A 19,100-nucleotide genomic window follows, 5' to 3' on the forward strand; every position below is an offset into this window, starting at 1 on the left:
GTACATTACATCAAAGTTGGATCAGCCTGTAGTGTGGTTTTCCACTTTACTTTTGAGTGTGACTCCAAATCCAGACCTTCATGAGTTGATACATTTGATTTCCATTGATAGTTTGTGTGTGATATTGTCAGCACATTAAACCATGTAAAGAAAAAAGTATTTAATAAGAATATTTCATTCATCAGATCTAGGGATGTGTTATTTTAGTGTTCCCTTTATTTTTTTTAAATGATGGCCACTACTATACAGTATAAAACAAAGGCTATGGATGAATGGGGCATACTGTGTGTAGTGCAGTAAAGAACACTGGCATTTGGCAACTGGGACTGGTCATTGCATTGGAAATGTAATATTTTGTCAAACACTGAACCCTGTTGCCCTCTAGTGGCTTTATCCAGATATGAATCATCTATGCCATTACTTGAGCTGCATCTCAATCATCCAATACTCCTTTCCTTGTCTCCTTTCCTTCATCTGCACTGATGTGAAAAACTCTGGTCAGATTAGAGCAGATGAAGGACAGGAAACAAGGAGAGAAAACTACATTGGGACTATTGAGATGCACCACTGGTGTCAGCATTTGCCTCACTGTTTGACATGGCTGGATGTAATGACAGGGAATCATTTGTGTTTTATTGACCAAGAAAAGTAATTTCTTTGAGCAAAAAAATGTAAATAGCTTGAGAGAAAACTTCACTTTAATATCACAAAATAGTAAAACAGAAGTACACAGTGACAGAATAAAACAAATTAAAAACGGATGCGGTTCTTAAAAGACACCAAATAACATGTTTACTCATCATTACACTGGCCAATCTTAAAAATCACTGGTTTTAAAATGTTTTTGTTTTTTATCTCTGGGCCTTTACCTCTTTTCTCCACCAGTATAGAGCCTGTGACTAAATAGTACGTACACTTTGAAAACACACCAATCAACATGTATTAAGTACTATGATATATATATATATATATTTTTTTAAACGTATTGAGGAACCAAAGGAGTCACAAACTGCTCATGAAATGATTTTTACTGACATTTTCGTTTGAGGTGAAAACAAAGTGCATCAAGTCAGAGGTTCTCTTCTTACCTCCCGAAGAAACTCACATATACTTACTGGCAGAAATAAATCCAGAGACAAAGTCAAAAACAAATATTCCTTAGACAACATAATGTGTTGATCAGTTATTCGTTTAGAGGATGTTCTCAATTGCTTCCCATGTCTATAGCGCAACGCCGCCATTCATTCATTCCGTCAATCGGAATCAAAATGTGTGATTGATTGCAGCCAAACAGAAATACATGCTGTGTGTGATCAAAATAATGTGAACATAGATTGGCAGTATGGCACAAGGTCAGATGTGTGTACAGGGGTGGGTGACATTATCAAACACATTTAAAAAAAAAAAAAAAAAAACTACCTGACCTACAAAATCAAATACATACACACTGACACAACCTGTTATGACATGCTAGTCCCTTTGAGCTGTTGGCTGCAGAGTGACAACATGTGTTGAACAAGACGATCCCGTTGAATGCAGTTAGCTCAGGTTCAGTGCTGCAGTAGACTTTACTGCAAAACCCACAGAATAGGGCCTAAATTAATACAACAATTCTCTGTTTTGACCCTTGGGGGGGGGGGGGGGGGGGGGCACACACTTAAGAATCAGTAAACAGTATTCTCCCAGAAGGCATTGCATTCTATTGCACACGTCCCTTAACAGGCATAGTGACAGAGGCTTGGTGGTGAATGGGGTGAGAGCAAAGGACAGAGAAAAAAAAGAAAGAACAGAGATTGAAGAAGAGGAGAGAGAACAAAGCTCATTCATGTGTGTTGAGAACCACAGCTATTCCCGAGGGCAGAACAAGGAAGTGGAGTTGAATAAAGCTTGGCTTGCACAGCAAGTCCTAATCCCTGACCCAAACAGAGATGAGGGTTTACCCTCCTTAGGGGTTTTGGTCTAGTTCTCATCCACAGAAGAGAGCAACAAAATTTATTTCTAGAGTGCGTACATGATTTGACACTACTGTCAAGCGTAACATCTCCCTTTTACCTTCTCTACATAGGGTAGCAGAGCCATATGAGTGAGCCTCCTGGGTTCGAGTCCTCCTGCAGTCCCCATAGCTGCTCCAGAGGAACAGAGCCAGTGTCTGTGTTTCTATACATAGCCGGTGGCAGCAGAAGCAGTCCCAGGTCCCACCCAGTGGTTCAGTACCTGTAGCTTAGGTTGGCTGGTGGCTGTGCCCCTGTCCTGACATGTCCAGGCCCAGCCCCATGTCTGGACTGAAGCTATAGCTTGACGTTGCTCAGGTCCTTGGAGAGAATCTGGAGGTAAGTCTCGTGGATGGCACTGAGAAACGCTGGGTCATTCTGCACAGGGCACAAACACAGGAGAGAGAGAGAAGACTTATCTTCCAGTCATTTTGTATAACAGTACAAACAAGTTCCCAGACTTAAACTGCTTCAGTTCACTCGCTCTCACAAGTATTAGATTTAGGTACATACAGAAGGAATTCCTAACATAATTCATAACCCACGCATAACACATTCATACGCCGTTCATGAGCATTTCAGAAATGCCAACAGCAGCCAGATGAAATCTACAGTAGAAAACCCCTGAACCTGACGAAAGGCTTCAAACACAAGAAAAAGGCTTCAGCTCTCTCTGTACCTTGATGAGGTGGATGAGTGTGTCCTGCAGCTGGGTCCTGCTGCAGGGGGATTGGGGGGGCTCCACAGCCCCTGTGGCTGCTGCTGGAGGGGAGGGAGGAGCAGCGTGCCCCTGCAGTTCCGTTGTCTTGGCAACAGAATGCTGAAAGGCGCTCGGTGAGAGCAGCACTGAGCGCTCCGCCCCCGTCAGTGAAGCACCCGCCCCCGGTATCACAAGCCCTGCCTTTATAGGAACAGCCTTGGATGGGTGAGAGAAAGAGAGAGGGCAGGAAGAGGACATGGTAAGATTTCATTTCAACCATGTAAAGAACTGCCTGTACAATCAAAGCCATTTACATCATGATAGCAAAATCATACTAACAGGTATGGTTTTCGACGGTTTCTGAGACTGAGCGAACACATCCATTTCTTTACTCTGTGGCTGAGAAAGACAAGAAAGGGAGCCCTTCAGAAATGACAGATGACACAAAGTCCGCATCACAAAGAAATAACAGGGGCAAAGGCAGTTACCTACCTGCACAGGGCCTGTGGGAATGCTGCAGATGGCAGCAGGATTGGGGATTTGCTCTCTGAAGCTCTGGGGCGTGGCCAGCGGGCTGGGCAGGAAGTTGGGTGCGAGGACAGGCTTGTGGAGATCAGAGGGGCTGGGTTTCAGTGAGCCCAGGAGATCCTGCCCCAGGTAAGTCAACGGAGGGCCAGGGGGGGGACCGCGAGCCTCAGCCCCAGGTGGAGCGACCAACAGCGGGGACATCGAGTGCTGGAGTTCCCCTGGAGGTCCACCGGGAAACACAGGGCTGGCGTGGAGGGTGTAGCCTGGGCTGGGGCCACCTCTGGCCTCCATCAGGGGGATCAGACCAGAGGCCAGCTGCCGGTTGTTGCCCACTGGGGCTGCTGTGAGGCGGGGTGCCAGTAAGGGCTGGAAGGGTATGGATGGAGTGTAGTGCTGGGCCTTTAGGAAGTTGGCGGGGCTCGGGGCAGCAGGGTCTGTGGAACTCTGGGTAGGCATGGCTGGCAGCAGGCCGGTCTCCTTGGGTAGAGAACTGCCAAACAGCTCCTCCACGGTGATCTGCCTCTGGCCAGAGTGGGAGTTCTGCAAATACAGTAATAACAGTCAATATGAAACGACACTCTAGCCAATTATGACTGACAAGTAAGAGTCATTTCAGTCATGCGAGAGAACACTTGTTACAGGTAGCGTGTTGTCAGACAAAGTGCATTCATCGCAGGCAGAATGTGGTGCTGTACCTTTTCTGGCAGTGGGGCACTGGGAGCGCGCTCTGTAGCACCGCCGGCTGTTTTCAGCGTCTCGGAGTTCAACCCCTGCTCAGCAGTAACGGACATCTCAGTTTCACCCGTCTGAATCTAGTTAACGCACAAAACAAATCCCACAGACACATGTATCATTTTGACATTCCAACTAGTGTTTCCCCGTCTAATGCAGAATTAGACCCCGTTTTGGTTTTGGCCCTAGTGCGTCACAGCGGATTCAAATGATCAACTCATCATCAAACCAAAACATGCACCCCTCGGGGTCCAGAGGGCAGCGTTTGGGAAACGCTGGACTAATGTAAATTGGGAGGGCTGTGAGCAATCTCAGCATTTAAAACAATGAAAAACACTTGGGGCAGCAGGACTAAGATCTACGGAAAGAGCGTGATACCAATAAAGAGTAAGTAAACAGACCGGCAGTGAGTGAGTTCTTCACTGACTACGAGAGAGAGAGAAACAGAAGGGGACATTGCTACCCCATCCACAGCTGGCTGCACAAAATAAATCAGGATTTTAAATTGCACTAATTCGTGATGTATGTGTAGAGGTAAAGTCCGTCAAACAATACTATTTTCTGGACTGTGTTCCTGTGCGTTTGTGGAAGTGTTGGGATTTGTAACTTGAAAAAGTGATATATTAACTGGTCCCGTTTAACAAAAGTAAAGTTACTTAACAATATTACTTTGGGGGGGGGGTTACGTTGTATTACTTTGTGTTAGTTTCATGGGAAAAAAATCTCAATCTCCCTGTTTGTTTGACTGTTGGAGGGAGCAAGGCGAGCCGTGTGCGCTCTACCAAAGATGACCAACTCGCTGGTTTCTCCTTTCATCGGTGGCGCCGCTTTCCTGTACTAGTCTACAAGTACTGCACTATCATATGGGCTGCTTAGTTAGCCATATATACTGTAAGACAAACATCTGTGCAGATTTCATATCTTTTCATTCAAAATCTTTCTCAAGCCGGTAGTTCTGGTCACGCGTTGTTTGACAAATAAACTTTAATAATACTACCAAATTTGAAAACGTAAGGCGTTACTTTACTTTTGTTACTCCTAAAAGTCATCTGATTTATGTAATGCAATACTTTTGTAACACATTTCCCCCAATAGAGTCCTGGGCGACGACTTGACGAAGACAGTCTCTCACCCTGTGGTATTCATCCTTGGCCTTGCTGAGGAGCTCCAGGATGTCGATGGGGCGAGGTTCTGCGCAGCCATTGGTCCTCCCAGGGATGTTGGCCCTCTCTGGGGAGCCCCGGTGGGCCTGCATGGCTTCCTGCTTCACGATCCTGGAGGACAGACACAATAAAAGACACAAACATCCTCGCAAATCAGTGGGGGGGGGTACCCACTAAAACACACAATCCAATCTCATATCTGTAACGTGCTAAATTACTCCCTGCAGCGGTGTGGGTGACGGTGGTTTTCATAGCTGTGGGTTAGTGGTGGTGTGTTTCACACGGGCCATACTCACTTCACCATGAGCTGAGCGATGCGCTGGCAGTCCTTCTTATCGTAGAACCAGATGCTGTATATACCCACTGTAGGAGGAACACAGCGAAAAGAGGGAAATATTTTTTTAAATGGCAGGCGGAAGGTTCACTGGCGCTAGGATGCATCCCTTAGGCGGAGGGAGGTTGTGGGAAATGGATGGTTCAGCAACTTTGAGGCAACAGCGTGTGACAGGAGTGTCACATTGCATACGTGTGTGTGAGAAGAGATTCTTGCCAGGTTTCCCCTCCGAGGCTGGTAACCTAGCAACGGTAGTGTTTCTACAGCTACCTGGGGAACTCTGGGACGTGTAAACAGGTGTGTGTAAAAAGGCCGCATTTTCTAACATGAAGCACTGACACAACCCCTCCACTAACAGATGTGTGCAACGAGAGCAACGGCAGGACACAAACATGAACGGTCGAAATCACGCCAAAACAAAATGGCAAGTCACGATCCCTTCACAGTCACAAGGACAGCCAAGAAAGCCCTCCCTCCCAAACACACTTGTTCATGATATTCTTTGCATCCCCTCCCAAGTGGCCTGCAGGCACTCGACTACTGGGGAGGAGTCACAGGGTTCCAGTCAGATAAAACTGCTTCCCCTCTGGATGACTGGATCAGAACTTCCACCGAGAGCAGACGTACTGTATCCATCCCATCCATGAGGTGGTTTCCAGACAGCTCCGGAACATAAGAGGCCCTGGGGCCAGAGGGACACGTTTTTCTCCCCCTCAGACAGAGCTCCTGGGTTGGGTGGACCCCGTGTTAGCGCAAGGCCATGGGCGGAGGAGACCCGTCAGAGGAGATGCTCCTGCTCGACGCGCCCGGTCAGCCTCGGCGTGACCTCCGGCACAAGGGGAAGGTCATGTTCCAGAGGACCCTGCGAGGAGGTCTGCTGAGTGCTTTTAGAGGCAAGTCTAACTGGAAGGCTAGTGTGTTTAGCATGTGGTCAATGTCCATCCGATTAATTTGTGTGCATGCATCTCTACACAGGGGTCAGCATAGCAGAATATTAAAGAGGTGGCATTATGTCAGAGGGGGCATGTGTAAATTAAGACTCATTTCCCTGTATGTCTGTCCATGTATGTCTGCTGCACAGACAGGGTCTGTGCAGCAGGGTCCATTTTCCTTAGGACTAAACAGGAAGATGAAAAAGTCGATTTTATGATGGGATTGCAGTCGAAGACGTCATACCTTCGTCATCAGAAGAGTCTGGAAGAGTTCAAGTTCTCCTTTGAATTCAACACAGTTTGACAGACCTTTAATGACTGTGTGCAAGCAGTGCTCTGCAACTTCATTCCAAAAAAAGAAGTGCGTTTATAAAACATTGATGGTCTTCATTATTTATCTGGGACGAATTAAATAAACAGCACATTCAATGCTAAATTTAGCCTAGTAATACAAAATATATACACCAGCAGCTCTTTTAATAGATATATAGGCTGATTCCGTGCCAGCGGGAGAGGAACATATTTTTGGTATCTCAGATTCTCCTGGCAATTCTCACATTTGGAGAAAGAATGTTTGAAATGCATTATACATTTGTATCACTTTTTGTTGTTGTTGAAAATCATGAAGAAAGTGGCCATTTTAGGCCATTTGTAGACCTCCTGTAAGAGCCTATGATCTGTGAACCGTACATGATACAGACATCTTGGTGTCTTTAGAATTATTATAGTGTTCTCTGAAGTATGGAGTACGTCTTGATTCTGATATACAACGTTTCACATTCATTTATTCATCTCAAAATGAAATCGTTTGATTTGGTTTGGAACAGTTTACTCTACAAGTACATCAAATCTCCCCAGAGTGGGCTCTCGGCTAATTCTGAAGGCATGATGCATTTTATGAGCACCACCAACACAGTGAATGAGAAAATAGATTCAAAGGGAACTCGAACTGTGCAATCCTAAAGGAGGGCTGTGATTGGTTAATGACCTATCATGTCAATTTCTATGTATAAAATGAGTGATGTCATTAAAATGTACCAGAGAGCCCACTCTGGAAATGTGACGTGTTTGAAGAGTATATTGTCACAAACATCTACATTTAATTTTAAAGTAGATAAATATTTTTTACATTTAATAATAAATGAATGAGAAAACAGTGTATTAAAAAAATCTAAACATATTCCATATTTTTAGAACACACTATAATAAGTATAACGAGCACCAGAATGTTGTCTGTATCATGTACGGTTCACAGATCATAGGGTCTTACAGGAGGCATGTATAGGTCTATAAAGGGCCTAAAATTGCCAATTTCATCATGTTAAAAAAAAAAAATGGTTTATGATACAAACGTAAAAAGAATACTAAACATCCCTCCTTCCAATGAAGCTCCCATGTGAGAATTACCAGAACAATCTGTTCCCGCTGGTGTGGAATCACCCTATAGTTAGGTTTACCTAAACATGTTAACATGACCCTTCTCATCCACACACTTTCTCAGAATATTTTGTGTAGACCACGTGTCAAACAAGGCCCACGGGCCGGATCCGGCCCATGACACATTTCTATCCGGCCCGCGCAATGGTTTGAGTTGTCAATTCCTTTTTGCTCGCTTCCATAACAACCGCGATGCGCTGCACTCCCAAGTCATAGCAAACACTACCGAGGTCTAGCATGCTAAACGGCAGTGCATTGCCAAACACACCCATATTTTTTTCTCCTCACAGTTGGATTAAAACTCCAAACAGCCTACCCGACTGCTCGGAGGCGTCCGCATGGTCCTAAAGCACACTGTTACCTCGTTTTGTATCACATTCCAATGATAAGACTGACAAATGGACTATCCTACTCACAGTTAGCGTTTCTGTACAGCAGGAAGGGATCTTGAAGCTGAAACTCAAGGTCTTTGTTGATGGGCTCCACTAGATTCTCTGTGCTCAGCCGATTCATGATTGTGAAGCCATGATGAGGGGAAGCAGACCTGTGGATAGGTTATTGAGAGCAATGGAGACAGACTATTAGGCTACATGTTTTCATGACTCAAAAAAAGAAAGAGAAAAGCAAAGAGAATGATTAAGATAAAGAGAGTAAGAGGGAGGGGTAGACATATGGACAATATTAAAAGGCAACTATATCAAGGATAGAGGACAGGTGGTGAGACAACCACATATAAAAAGGGGTTAGTTTAGCATCTTTACAACAGTGGCCCATTTAAAAAAGGTCACCACATATCTGATACAAATAAATTACCTTGCATAAACAAATAAGGTGCCCTCGATTTCAGTCTTTTCCTGAAATGGAAATTGCGCAGAAAAATTACAACTTTAACTTGATGAACATGAATCAATCATCAAGTACAAGAAGAATAACAAAACATGCAAAAAAAGTCTGATATTTGGTCTGGGTTGCTTTCAATTTATTAAACATTTTATTACGTTGCATTAAGGTTGTACAGAATGGCAAGCTTCCCCTAAACGGTTCTTCAACCGTCTTTAAGGTATGGTTAATCTCTCGTGGACAGAATACTTAAAACGGCACCGTAGATTACAACAGGATGCATGAGACGACAAGCAGCATTAGTTCCTGTGCTTTCGACAAATCACGATTTCTCAGGTTAACATCTTCCGAATCTCGGAAGGGGATGGGACATTTGGCCTATAGACTTGCAAAGAGAGAGGGTTCCAATCCTCGTTCTCAATCTTCTCTTAAACCCAGACCTTTATCGAGCATCTGACCAATTACGCAAGAGTTCAGTTCTGGGTTAACTGAGATTAATGCTGCGTTCACATCTTCTCGGAAACTGAGTTAAAATGAATGCAAATTATTTGCATCGAGCTTCCCATTGGTTGATTCTGATACTTCCCAATTGGGAAACTCCGGTATCATCTTTCTACAACGAGTAAGCAAGTCGAAAATCTCGTAGTTTCTGACATGACGTGAACGCAGCATAAAGTATGTTTTGATCCCATTAGGTAGGTGTGGCCCGATCAAAATGGCTGTGAAATATAGTGTGTGAAACCACATAAAAAAATTGCAGCTGCGTGAAGTGATCCTTCTGAACAACACCGTTACCATTAAATCAAACATTGCACACCGCTGTGTCCTGCTGAATGGGGCCCTGATTGCTAGCTAGTTTACAGCGTTGGTACTTAGCTAATATTTGCGAACTAGATAATATTTATTTACAAACTAGCTAGCTAACTGGTTTTAAGTTAGCTAACTTAGAACAGCCCCTAACATGGCAGCCGTTCTAAAACCTGGCCAAACTCTTAAAACATATGGGGAACTTTGAGCAGTTCTGAACTGGCTCCGACTAACATTTGTGTACAAGGCGCTCTGTGAATACCAAAAAGCCCCATGTGTCTGCTTGGGGAGTGTCAGCTTTCCGACCCCACATTTGCATTTGTCATTTTCTGGCCTAACCACACAAAGAATCTATTATCAAATTGACAGTGACAGTCTAGCAAGTCCAGCCATTGTGGTTTCATCTCACTGTGATATTCTCAGTCAGATTTAGAGCTCTCAACATGAAAAAAATACAACATATTTTCATAGAATTGAAAGAACAGCACTTTCTCTTAGGTCACAGACAGGACAAAATCATGTTGTGCTTAAAGCTGAAGTTGTGACAAGTCTGCACACATTTGAATGGATTCTCAGCCGCTCTGTGGACGTTTAGGAGAATTCTGTCGACAGTTATAAGAAAGTGAAGATATTGTCCTGTCATTAAGCATGATATTTATTTGGGAGGTATGATAGATCGTATAGTAAGTTATTTACAATTTGATTGTTACTATATCTAGAAAGCATTTCAGTCATTTCAAGCCCTCTAGCCACACTTTTGAACAGGGAAAGAAATCATAGATATGATTTTGCATAATATTTGTACTATGTACTTGAGTTTGTGTCCTCAAAAGTGAGTACACCTCAGTAATAAAAATAAATTTAAAAAATCTTCCAAAAAGCTGAGTTCCAGACATAATTTCTTTTTTTTTTAAATGCAACATTACCTGTTAATGTTTACGTCAATCTCATGAAAAGTAATTCAGTTTGGGTATGTCTATTTAGGCAGAAATCTAAATGTTGCCCCACCATTTAATAGATGGCTCTGCCAACAATCAAAGACTCTTAAAATCTATTTGCTACACAACACAGCAGGAACATGCGTGTTGGCTTGATATAACTAACGTTAGCTAGAGGTGTGTGGTTATCTACAATATCAGTCAAAAGTTTGTACATACCTATTCATTCAAGGGTTTCTTTATTTTTTTAAACTATTTTCTAGATTATATAATGGTGAAGACATCAAAACTATGAAATAATACATATGGAATCATATAGTAACCAAAAGAATTGTTAAAGAAATCTAAATATATTTTATATTTGAGATTCTTCAAAGTAGCCACGCTTTGCCTTGACAGCATTGCACTCTTGGCATTCTCTCAACCAGCTTCATGAAGTAGTCACCTGGAATGCATTTCAATTAACAGATGTGCCTCACCACCAAAGCACCCTACACCGCCTCCTCCATGCTTCACTGTGGGAACCACACATGCGGAGATCATCTGTTCACCTACTCTGCGTCTCACAAAGACATGGCGGTTGGAACCAAAAATCTCAAATTAGGACTAATCAGACCAAAGGACAGATTTCCACCAGTCTAAATGTCCATTGCTCAGTTTTTTTGGCCCAAGCAAGTTTCTTCTTATTATTGGTGTCCGTTAGTAGTGGTTTCTTTGCAGCAATTCGACCAAAGGCCTGATTCACGCAGTCTCCTCCGAACAGTTTCTGTTGAGATGTGTCTGTTACTTGAACTCTGTAAAACATTTATTTGGGCTGCAATCTGAGGTGCAGTTAACTAATGAATTTGTCCTCTGCAGCAGAGGTACCTCTGGGTCTTCCTAACCTGTGGCGGTCCTCATGAGAGGCAGTTTCATCATAGTGTTTGATGGTATTTGCGACTGCACTTTTTCCGAATTGACTGACTTTCAGGTCTTAAAGTAATGATGGACTGTCATTTCCCTTTGCATATTTGAGCTGTTCTTGACATAATTTAAATGCATTCCAGGTGACTACATCATGAAGCTGGTTGAGAGAATGCCAAGAGTGTGCAAAGCTGTAATCAAGGAAAAGGGTGGCTACTTTGAAGAATCTCAAATATAAAATATATTTTGATTTGTTTAACACTTTTTTGGTTAATACATGATTCTATTTGTTATTTCATAGTTGACGTCTTCACTATTATTCTATAATGTAGAAAATAGTAAAAATAAAGAAAAACCCTGGAATGAGTAGGTGGGTCCAAACTGACTGGTACTGTATTTAGTTAGCTAGATTGCTAATGAAAAGCCTATTTTTAAAGTCTCTGTGATAAATTAAGTAGAGTAGATAGTTAGCCCTTGAGCATAACGCTAAGATTCATAGGACGAAGGCATCTTGTTCTGTATGGGGGAGTTTTGTTAAGAGCCCTGAGTCAGTCTGAAGATTAACACGCATCGCTAGCGGCACGGTTTTGGAAGCATAAGGACCTTATCTTTCATACCAGGGAGAAATAATTGGCAAAAAAAACAAAATGTTAAATTGATACACACATTTATAGGGTTAGGGTTCCTACACGGTCATATTACAGTGCGTGTTTACAAACAGAAGACAGTGCTAATTAGCCATCATGCTCCGAATACCTGTGTAATTATTTATCCTCTTGCTCTTTTGCACCCGTATTTCGACTTGCACATCATCACTCCAGTGTCAATGCTACATTTGAATTATTTCGCCTCTATGTCCTATTTATTGCCTTTACCTCCCTACTCTTCTACATTTGCACACTGCTTTGCTTTATCTTGGCCAGGTCGCAGTTGTAAATGAGAACTTGTTCTCAACTGGCCTCGTTAAATAAAGGTGGAAAAAGGCCGCCAGAAAGGTGGACACTGAAAAAATACTGTCAATTGAAACTGTGATAAAAACCGTAAAAAAAAACAGGGTACAGTAAGTGTATATTTAGCATTTGTAAAATTATTTTGATGCGATATGAAAGTAACATTAAATGGCTTTTATGTTTCTAGAACCGTATCGCAAGTGAGAATCAATTCACGTTTAGATAAAGAGTATTTTGCTCTTCTGACAAAAACGTACGGTCCTTGAACCTTAGGGTAACTAACGGTAGGCTCCTTAAGAGTACATATTGGACTAGGTAGATAGCTCGCTTGCTAGCTAGCTACTGTACGTAGCTGATAGTTACTTATCTAGCTATGTAACGCCAGCTAGCTACATTTTAGTTAACAGAAAGAAACAAGCGACTCCTTTGGCGAGCTTACCCATTCATTTGCTTTGGAATTAAATGTGTACAGTGCTACCTGTCCGGTAACATCGAGAAGTTTGTTGATATACGGATCTTGTTGTTGTAGAGCTGCAAGGCTCATTTTACTGGCGGTCTCCATCTTGAATACAAGGTTTACCACACGGAATAATTTCTATGAACACTCAATGTCCACTGTCCTTGGAAGACATGGTCACAATGCCTTATAGTTCTGCCCCACTTTTAGTTCCGCGATGAGTTGGAGTGATTGGTCGTGTTCGAGAGCGTCAAAAGTAAAAATCGTAGCGTATCATGTGTAAATTGTGAGTGATTGACTGATATACAAATGCTATTGATAATTTATTAATGACTCATGGTGATTTGTAGATCAGTCCAGTCAGTGTTGAATCTCATTTCGCAAGTACCTAAAAATGATTGCTCGCTCACGCTCATGCATTTGAGAGGTGGCTATTTTGCTATGGGCCTGTCTATCCAAGTAGACTATATAATTTGATGATGACAAAACGTCAAACCCATAGCTCTGGATTATCATAACCCAGATCTCTAAAAACCCAAACAATATTTTTTTTAAATCAACATAGCCAGCTGTCAGTGGAAAATAATGACCACACCAACCAATTCATCAATTTCTTTTAGTCCCAGGGAAAGTGTTAGGGTCTAAGAATTTATTTTGGACTGTGCAAAATATTATATTTTTTCCTTAGGGCCAAATACTATGTAGACTGCACGATTTACCACAAGGCGGCACTGATGCAATATATTTCGATGACACCGATAATTCATGTGGCAACACCTTTATAATAGACAATTTGAAGCTACTGGTGACCCTCAAATTTAAAGCATCTTTTAGCATAGGGGGGAAGACATGTTTTTGAAATAAGCACCTCAATGTGAGGTTTGGCATAGTAAAAGTTCTGTCAATAAACCTACCGTTATTAGTTTTAAGTGAATGACGGGCCTCCAACTCAGTCTTAAAGTCTTAAAAATTTGATATTGAAAGTCATTAGTTATTTTCTGAAGTAGCCTTAGGCTAGTTAGGTCAACAACATCATTTGCTTCAATTCACTGGGGAACAAAGTATTATAATTAAGGGATTATCGCTGTGAAACAGTAGTCCAGCTGCAGACAGGTAGACCTAGGCTAATCCAATAACCAGTAACCGTCCAACACACAGAGGGTTCCTTTCGGTTCGTTACAGAATGTGGGCCCTAAAACTGTGTCATGTGGCCCCCAAAAAAGGGAGATGATATTACGGTCACGGTCAGGGTTCGACGACACCGGGGTAAATCATGGGGATAGTGTTACACAATTTATGTTGCCTAACGACCTCATGCTATTAGCCTAATCAATAGCAAAATTTGAAAAAACAACTGACGGACAATATATGTTTAATGTGTAGGTATAATAACACACAAGCTACATTATTTTTTATAGGATATATGTTTTATACCGTAGACCAGTAGCAGTGTGTGGGTAAAATCACTGGGGAAGCCAGAAAAAAAAGCTACATTACAACCTGTGTTGAGATAATTGCCTTGTTTGCTCTATAAATACAGTTAGCTCATATGCCTTGCAACCATGATAAAAATAGGCCTAAGGCCAAGACAGTAAGACACAGTGGCAGAATAAATTCCTTTATTTCATCACAAAAGCAGAGAGCAACATCTGTAAGGTGAAGTCCACAAAGCATATTTCATGTAACAAAAAATTACATGACCTACCACCCCTAAAGAACTATTGATTTAGAACCACGGAGAGTTTACCGCAGGTTGCAAAGAAAGCAGGAGCTACCTCCACTCTTCCTGAACCATTTCAACTTTAACATTTCAACATCAAATCACCTATACCTCGTCTAATACAGTGCCAACTAAAAGATACCAAAAACAATTTGGTCTAAATATGATGTGGCGATGTTTGTGTAAGTAGAAAAAACATGTTGACTCACTCTACTTGTAGAGAGAGATATGTCATTACCATCCTCCTCTCTTTCATGTTGACAAACGGTCTATCACGCTGTCATATAGTACACTCTTTTATTTTTTGTATTGTCCTAGGCTACCTGGCTAAAACACTTGCTTGATAGCCTTAGTTCCTTTCATGGGCAACATTAGCTAGTTAACATTGGCCTTCTACATCTAGCTACATATTGAACTTACAAACTCCCAGGCCTGGCGCACAATGTATGAATTAATGGTTGGATCAGAATCACAGTTATAATCATTGGCCAGTATGGAAAATTAAGTGTAACCACAACTCCAAATCCCTATCTCCATCCATGGCTAATTTAGGAAAAGGACCATTTTAGTTAGCTAGCTAGCCACTGGAGGGCAACAACACAACAAGATGCAACAAGTTGTTTCTGTTAATGATATATGCTCTGGATGCAATTTGATAGGAGTGAAGCCAAATCCAAACTGGCTTCTCTTTACACTTTTTTTTGGTGTGCAATGACCATTTACAGTTGAGCTCACTCAGTTTAGCTCAATGCTGATTTTTATTTATTTTTTATTTTTATTTAACTAGGCAAATCAGTTAAGAACAAATTCTTATTTACGATGACAGCCTAGCCCGGCCAAACCCGGACGACGCTGGACAAATTGTGCGCCGCCATAAGGGACTTCAATAATATGGGCAGCCACAATGTCATACTTTTTTGGACCAGATAGCATCAGATAGATTGCTTACACATACGGAGACAGAGTGGCGCTGTTTCGTTTGCTCTGATGCTTTCTCCGGTGAGATGCATTCAGACTTGCGAATTCAAGGACAATTAGGAAACACAGAGACGAAAGATAAATAATTGTATGTTTTTTGCTTGGTACTTTTTGTTGGGGAAGACTGGCTTACCCTGGGCGTAATGTCCTCCTCTACATGATAGCCTATGTACCAGATGTAGCCCTATGTTTGACTAATAATTGGCTAATGATTATTTGGCTTTTTAGACTAAAAATAGAGCCTTTTAAAAACCAAGTTATTATAATGAGACAGAATGATGATTAATAACAGTACTTCATTTGTGAAATATACATGCAGGGAATGAAATTATGTGATATAAAAAACTAATAATTTTGAACTTAAAAGTTGCCCATTTTGGTTTATAATAAGACATGTATAGCCTACCAAGCCCATAAACACATTTATTGTCCAAACCTCAGTGACCCTTATTAATCTAAAAGCATGCATATTTTATTGTGGTGTCAGCGTGTGTGTGTGTGGGTGTGTGGTGTGTATTTGGTTTGGCCATGCGTCCACTAGCGCAGGTACGTAATTTACGATGCCACAGGTACATTTGTCTCTGTGATTGCCCTGGAATGTTATTGAGCAACAATTGATTAACCTTAAATCTACACATGATCATAATAGTTATTACATCGATGTCATAGTAATATTAGGCCCATGATTTATTAGTTTACTTTATTAGTTTGATTTATTACGGTTAATTGTTGATGGTTATTTGGCGATATGGCCATCCATAAAGCCTAATAGTAATAATATGGGCTCCTGAGTGGCGCAGCGGTCTAAGGCACTGTATCCCAGTGCTAGAGGCGTCACTACAGACCCTGGTTCGATTACAGGCTGTTTCACAACCGGCCGTGAATGGTAGTCACATAGGGCGGGCGGCGCACAATTGGCCCAGCGTCGTTAGGGTTTGGCCGGGGTAGGCCGTCATTGCAAATAAGAATTTGTTCTTAACTGACTTGCCTGGTAAAATCAAAACATTCATTTTAATTGATTGGCATTGGCTCAACTCAGAAGCTGTTTTTAAAAATTATTTTCTTATTATTTTTTTTTACAACAACCGTACCTGGTAGACTACTACAGTAGATTGCTATCTCTAAACGGAATAGCATGGGATGCCCATTAGAGAGTAAATAGTGACACGTTGCGCACCTTGGACACAGGGTCCAAAATCACATCTTCGAGTAGTTTTGAGAGGATGGTCACAGCTGTTTTCCTGTTGCTTCAGTAGTCTAACCAAAAACTTCGAAGAGACTCGTAGCCTATGGACCACTGATCCAGGATATAATGTAGGCGTCTTTATTTTATCCATCTACGATCCATCATGCGCAACACCCGGATGTTGCAATGCAAAGATGCTTGTGGTGTAGGCTACTCTCTGGGGTTCCGTAGGATTTATGAAATGTTGTTGTTGAACACTTTCGTTTATTGTTACACTTTTTGATTTTTTTTTACTGTGTTGGAATTAAAACGGTGTTTCAATGTGGAGAAGAGGATGCAAGAGGCAGAGGAACAGCCCGAAGGTAAATCCGATGTAAATCAGTTGTCACTGGAGCGCTGCGCTGTCGGGAGGACGCCCGTGCGCTCTTGTGTATATATATATGTGTCTTATGTCAGTCTTGTCGTACGTGTCTCTCGTGTGACCCGGAGCCCAAAGCTTTCTATTTGTTTTGTGCTGCAAGCATCTTCATTTATTATTATAGTTTTATAAGCAGTGGACGTCACTGATGTCTCCATAATATATTTGAATAATCCTCTGAAATGTAGTCCTGAGAAAAAGGTAGGTATATTTGTGGATTGATTTGATGGAAGTTTGGAATGTGATCGTATGAAGTCTAGTCCAGGCGAGAGGAAGCAGTGACATTATTTAGATTTCAATAATTCAACTGTATTTTGTCCAACTCAGTTTTGCATCAATTTAGTTTGTTGCAACAGTGGATTATGTGATCAATTTCACAGTATTCAATTAGGTCATCACCAAAAATAAATCATTATTTCCACATTCTTTTCCATTTTTTTGTTGTAGCATCCTTTATGGTCTATTAGGCTCTTACAATGAGCAGCCTTCCTCTTTATCCTCTGTGTTTTCATTGGTTGTCAAGGGAATGCTCCTGGTCAGCTTAGCCCCATCTCATCAAGCAATAACAACATCACTATCCTGTCCAAGGAAGTCATTGCTTTGATTCCAGCTTGCCATTCTAATCAGCTCACCGCAAAATTCATGTTTGCCAATATAAATTAAATGTAGTGGTTTTCTGAGACCAACAAAAATCAAGTTTTATTAAGAAGAGATTCACCAATAACTAGGCTTACATACTAAATAAAGCCAACTGGCTTCAATTGTGGACGTTGTAGCATCTTCCTGTGATCTGCATGAAATACATGCCGCGTTAAAAGGTTTATTTGGATATTGAAGTGTCACTGCATAGTCACAGAGACTGGTGAGGGAACCTTCTGAGTTTCACATACAGTTTGTATTTCATGCCTTTCTCTCTCTCTTCCACTCTCTATCCCCTGGTTGTCTCACCATTCACCCCCCCCCTTCCCCACTCTCCCTCTGGCGTACACCTTTCTCTGATCAATCCCTCTCTCTCTCCCCTTTTCTGTCCTCAGGGGCACAGTATGCCAGCAGCAACAGAGCCCATCACTCTGGTGACATGTCGGCCCTCGGGTCAGAAAACCCCTCCCACCCGCAGCCCGAACCCTGCCCCCAACCGGCACTATCTCCTGGCAGGCCGTGTTCCATGCTGCTCGTAACGCCCAGGGCGAGGCACCCCAGAGCATGAGCGCCCGCCCCCCTGTCCCTGGGGCCACACCCGCCCCGGTGGCCTCACTGGCACAGAGGAAGAGGCAGCTGTATGCCAAGAGCAAGAAGCAGGGCGGCTCCACCAACAGCAGACCGCCCAGGGCACTGTTCTGCCTGACCCTCAACAACCCCATCCGCAGAGCCTGCATCAGCCTGGTGGAGTGGAAGTATCCTTTCTGGGGCTCTCACGATGGAGATATACAGGGACTCTCTGTGTCCCCACATGGGACCATGGGAAACACCTGTGGCTTTTGGTCTATTTGTTTACAAGAGAAAGCAGTCCATGATAGCCATGATGGCAAGTGTCATCCTCTGATAGTTCGCATCTCTTCCCAAGCTCTAAACGAACAATCGGCAACAAAATAATTTATTCTGCAGTCTCTATAGTGATCATGTATCCTTGCCATTGTCTCTTCTAAGCTGAAAACACTCCCAGACCAGACATCGGCTGGAGACAGTCTAGAGCAGCGTTTCCCAAAACTCGTGTCCTCGAGTAAACATTTTTTTTTTTGCCCTAGCACTACACATCTGATTCAAATGATTCAACACTTGATGATTAGTTGATTATTTGAATCAGCAGAAAACCAAAACGTGCACCCCTTGGGGTCCCGAGGAGTTTGGGAAACCCTGGACTAGAGAAATTCATTTGAGTGTAGTGCTGAATGCAGACATCTCATACCGTATCCAGTGTGTTTTTATAGATGGCGCATTAAGACAATCCCATGATAAGGAGTAAGCTCCCCATCTTTCAAACTGATGATGTCCCTGTATTTGAAAATGTTTGCTTTGAGCATTGTGCTTTTCACCTCATCAGAGCCAAGAGAATTTCAGGTCCCCCCCCCCCACCTTTACATGACTG

General features: G+C 42.3%; 1 protein-coding gene and 1 pseudogene across 1 annotated transcript; one reads left to right on the forward strand and one right to left on the reverse strand.

Moving 5' to 3' along the window:
- Nucleotides 1-676: 676 nt before the first annotated feature.
- LOC124031757 (mRNA-decapping enzyme 1A-like) lies at nt 677-12,910 on the reverse strand. Its single transcript, XM_046343392.1, has 10 exons — nt 12,695-12,910; nt 8,631-8,671; nt 8,234-8,361; nt 5,411-5,477; nt 5,084-5,225; nt 3,915-4,031; nt 3,184-3,759; nt 3,031-3,090; nt 2,671-2,907; nt 677-2,369 (listed from the first exon to the last, which is right to left on the reverse strand). The coding sequence occupies exons 1-10, from the start codon at nt 12,815-12,817 to the stop codon at nt 2,289-2,291; spliced, it is 1,572 nt and encodes a 523-aa protein (XP_046199348.1). The 5' UTR covers nt 12,818-12,910; the 3' UTR covers nt 677-2,288.
- A 3,779-nt stretch (nt 12,911-16,689) lies between these two features.
- The window catches only part of LOC124031758, a 101,152-nt pseudogene continuing 98,741 nt past the window's right edge, over nt 16,690-19,100 (forward strand).

The sequence above is a fragment of the Oncorhynchus gorbuscha genome, linkage group LG03, assembly GCF_021184085.1.
Source record: "Oncorhynchus gorbuscha isolate QuinsamMale2020 ecotype Even-year linkage group LG03, OgorEven_v1.0, whole genome shotgun sequence".
In the NCBI taxonomy this organism is placed as follows: domain Eukaryota; kingdom Metazoa; phylum Chordata; class Actinopteri; order Salmoniformes; family Salmonidae; genus Oncorhynchus; species Oncorhynchus gorbuscha.

What these genes read in the sequence shown, in the direction of transcription:
- LOC124031757 (XM_046343392.1), bottom strand. Translation starts at nt 12,817, where the DNA reads ATGGAGACCGCCAGTAAAATGAGCCTTGCAGCTCTACAACAACAAGAT. An exon ending in GCTGTACAGAAACGCTAACT is followed by an intron (nt 5,478 to 8,233) that starts GTGAGTAGGATA and finishes TTCCTCCTACAG; the next exon opens with TGGGTATATACAGCATCTGG. An exon ending in ATCGCTCAGCTCATGGTGAA is followed by an intron (nt 5,226 to 5,410) that starts GTGAGTATGGCC and finishes TCTGTCCTCCAG; the next exon opens with GATCGTGAAGCAGGAAGCCA.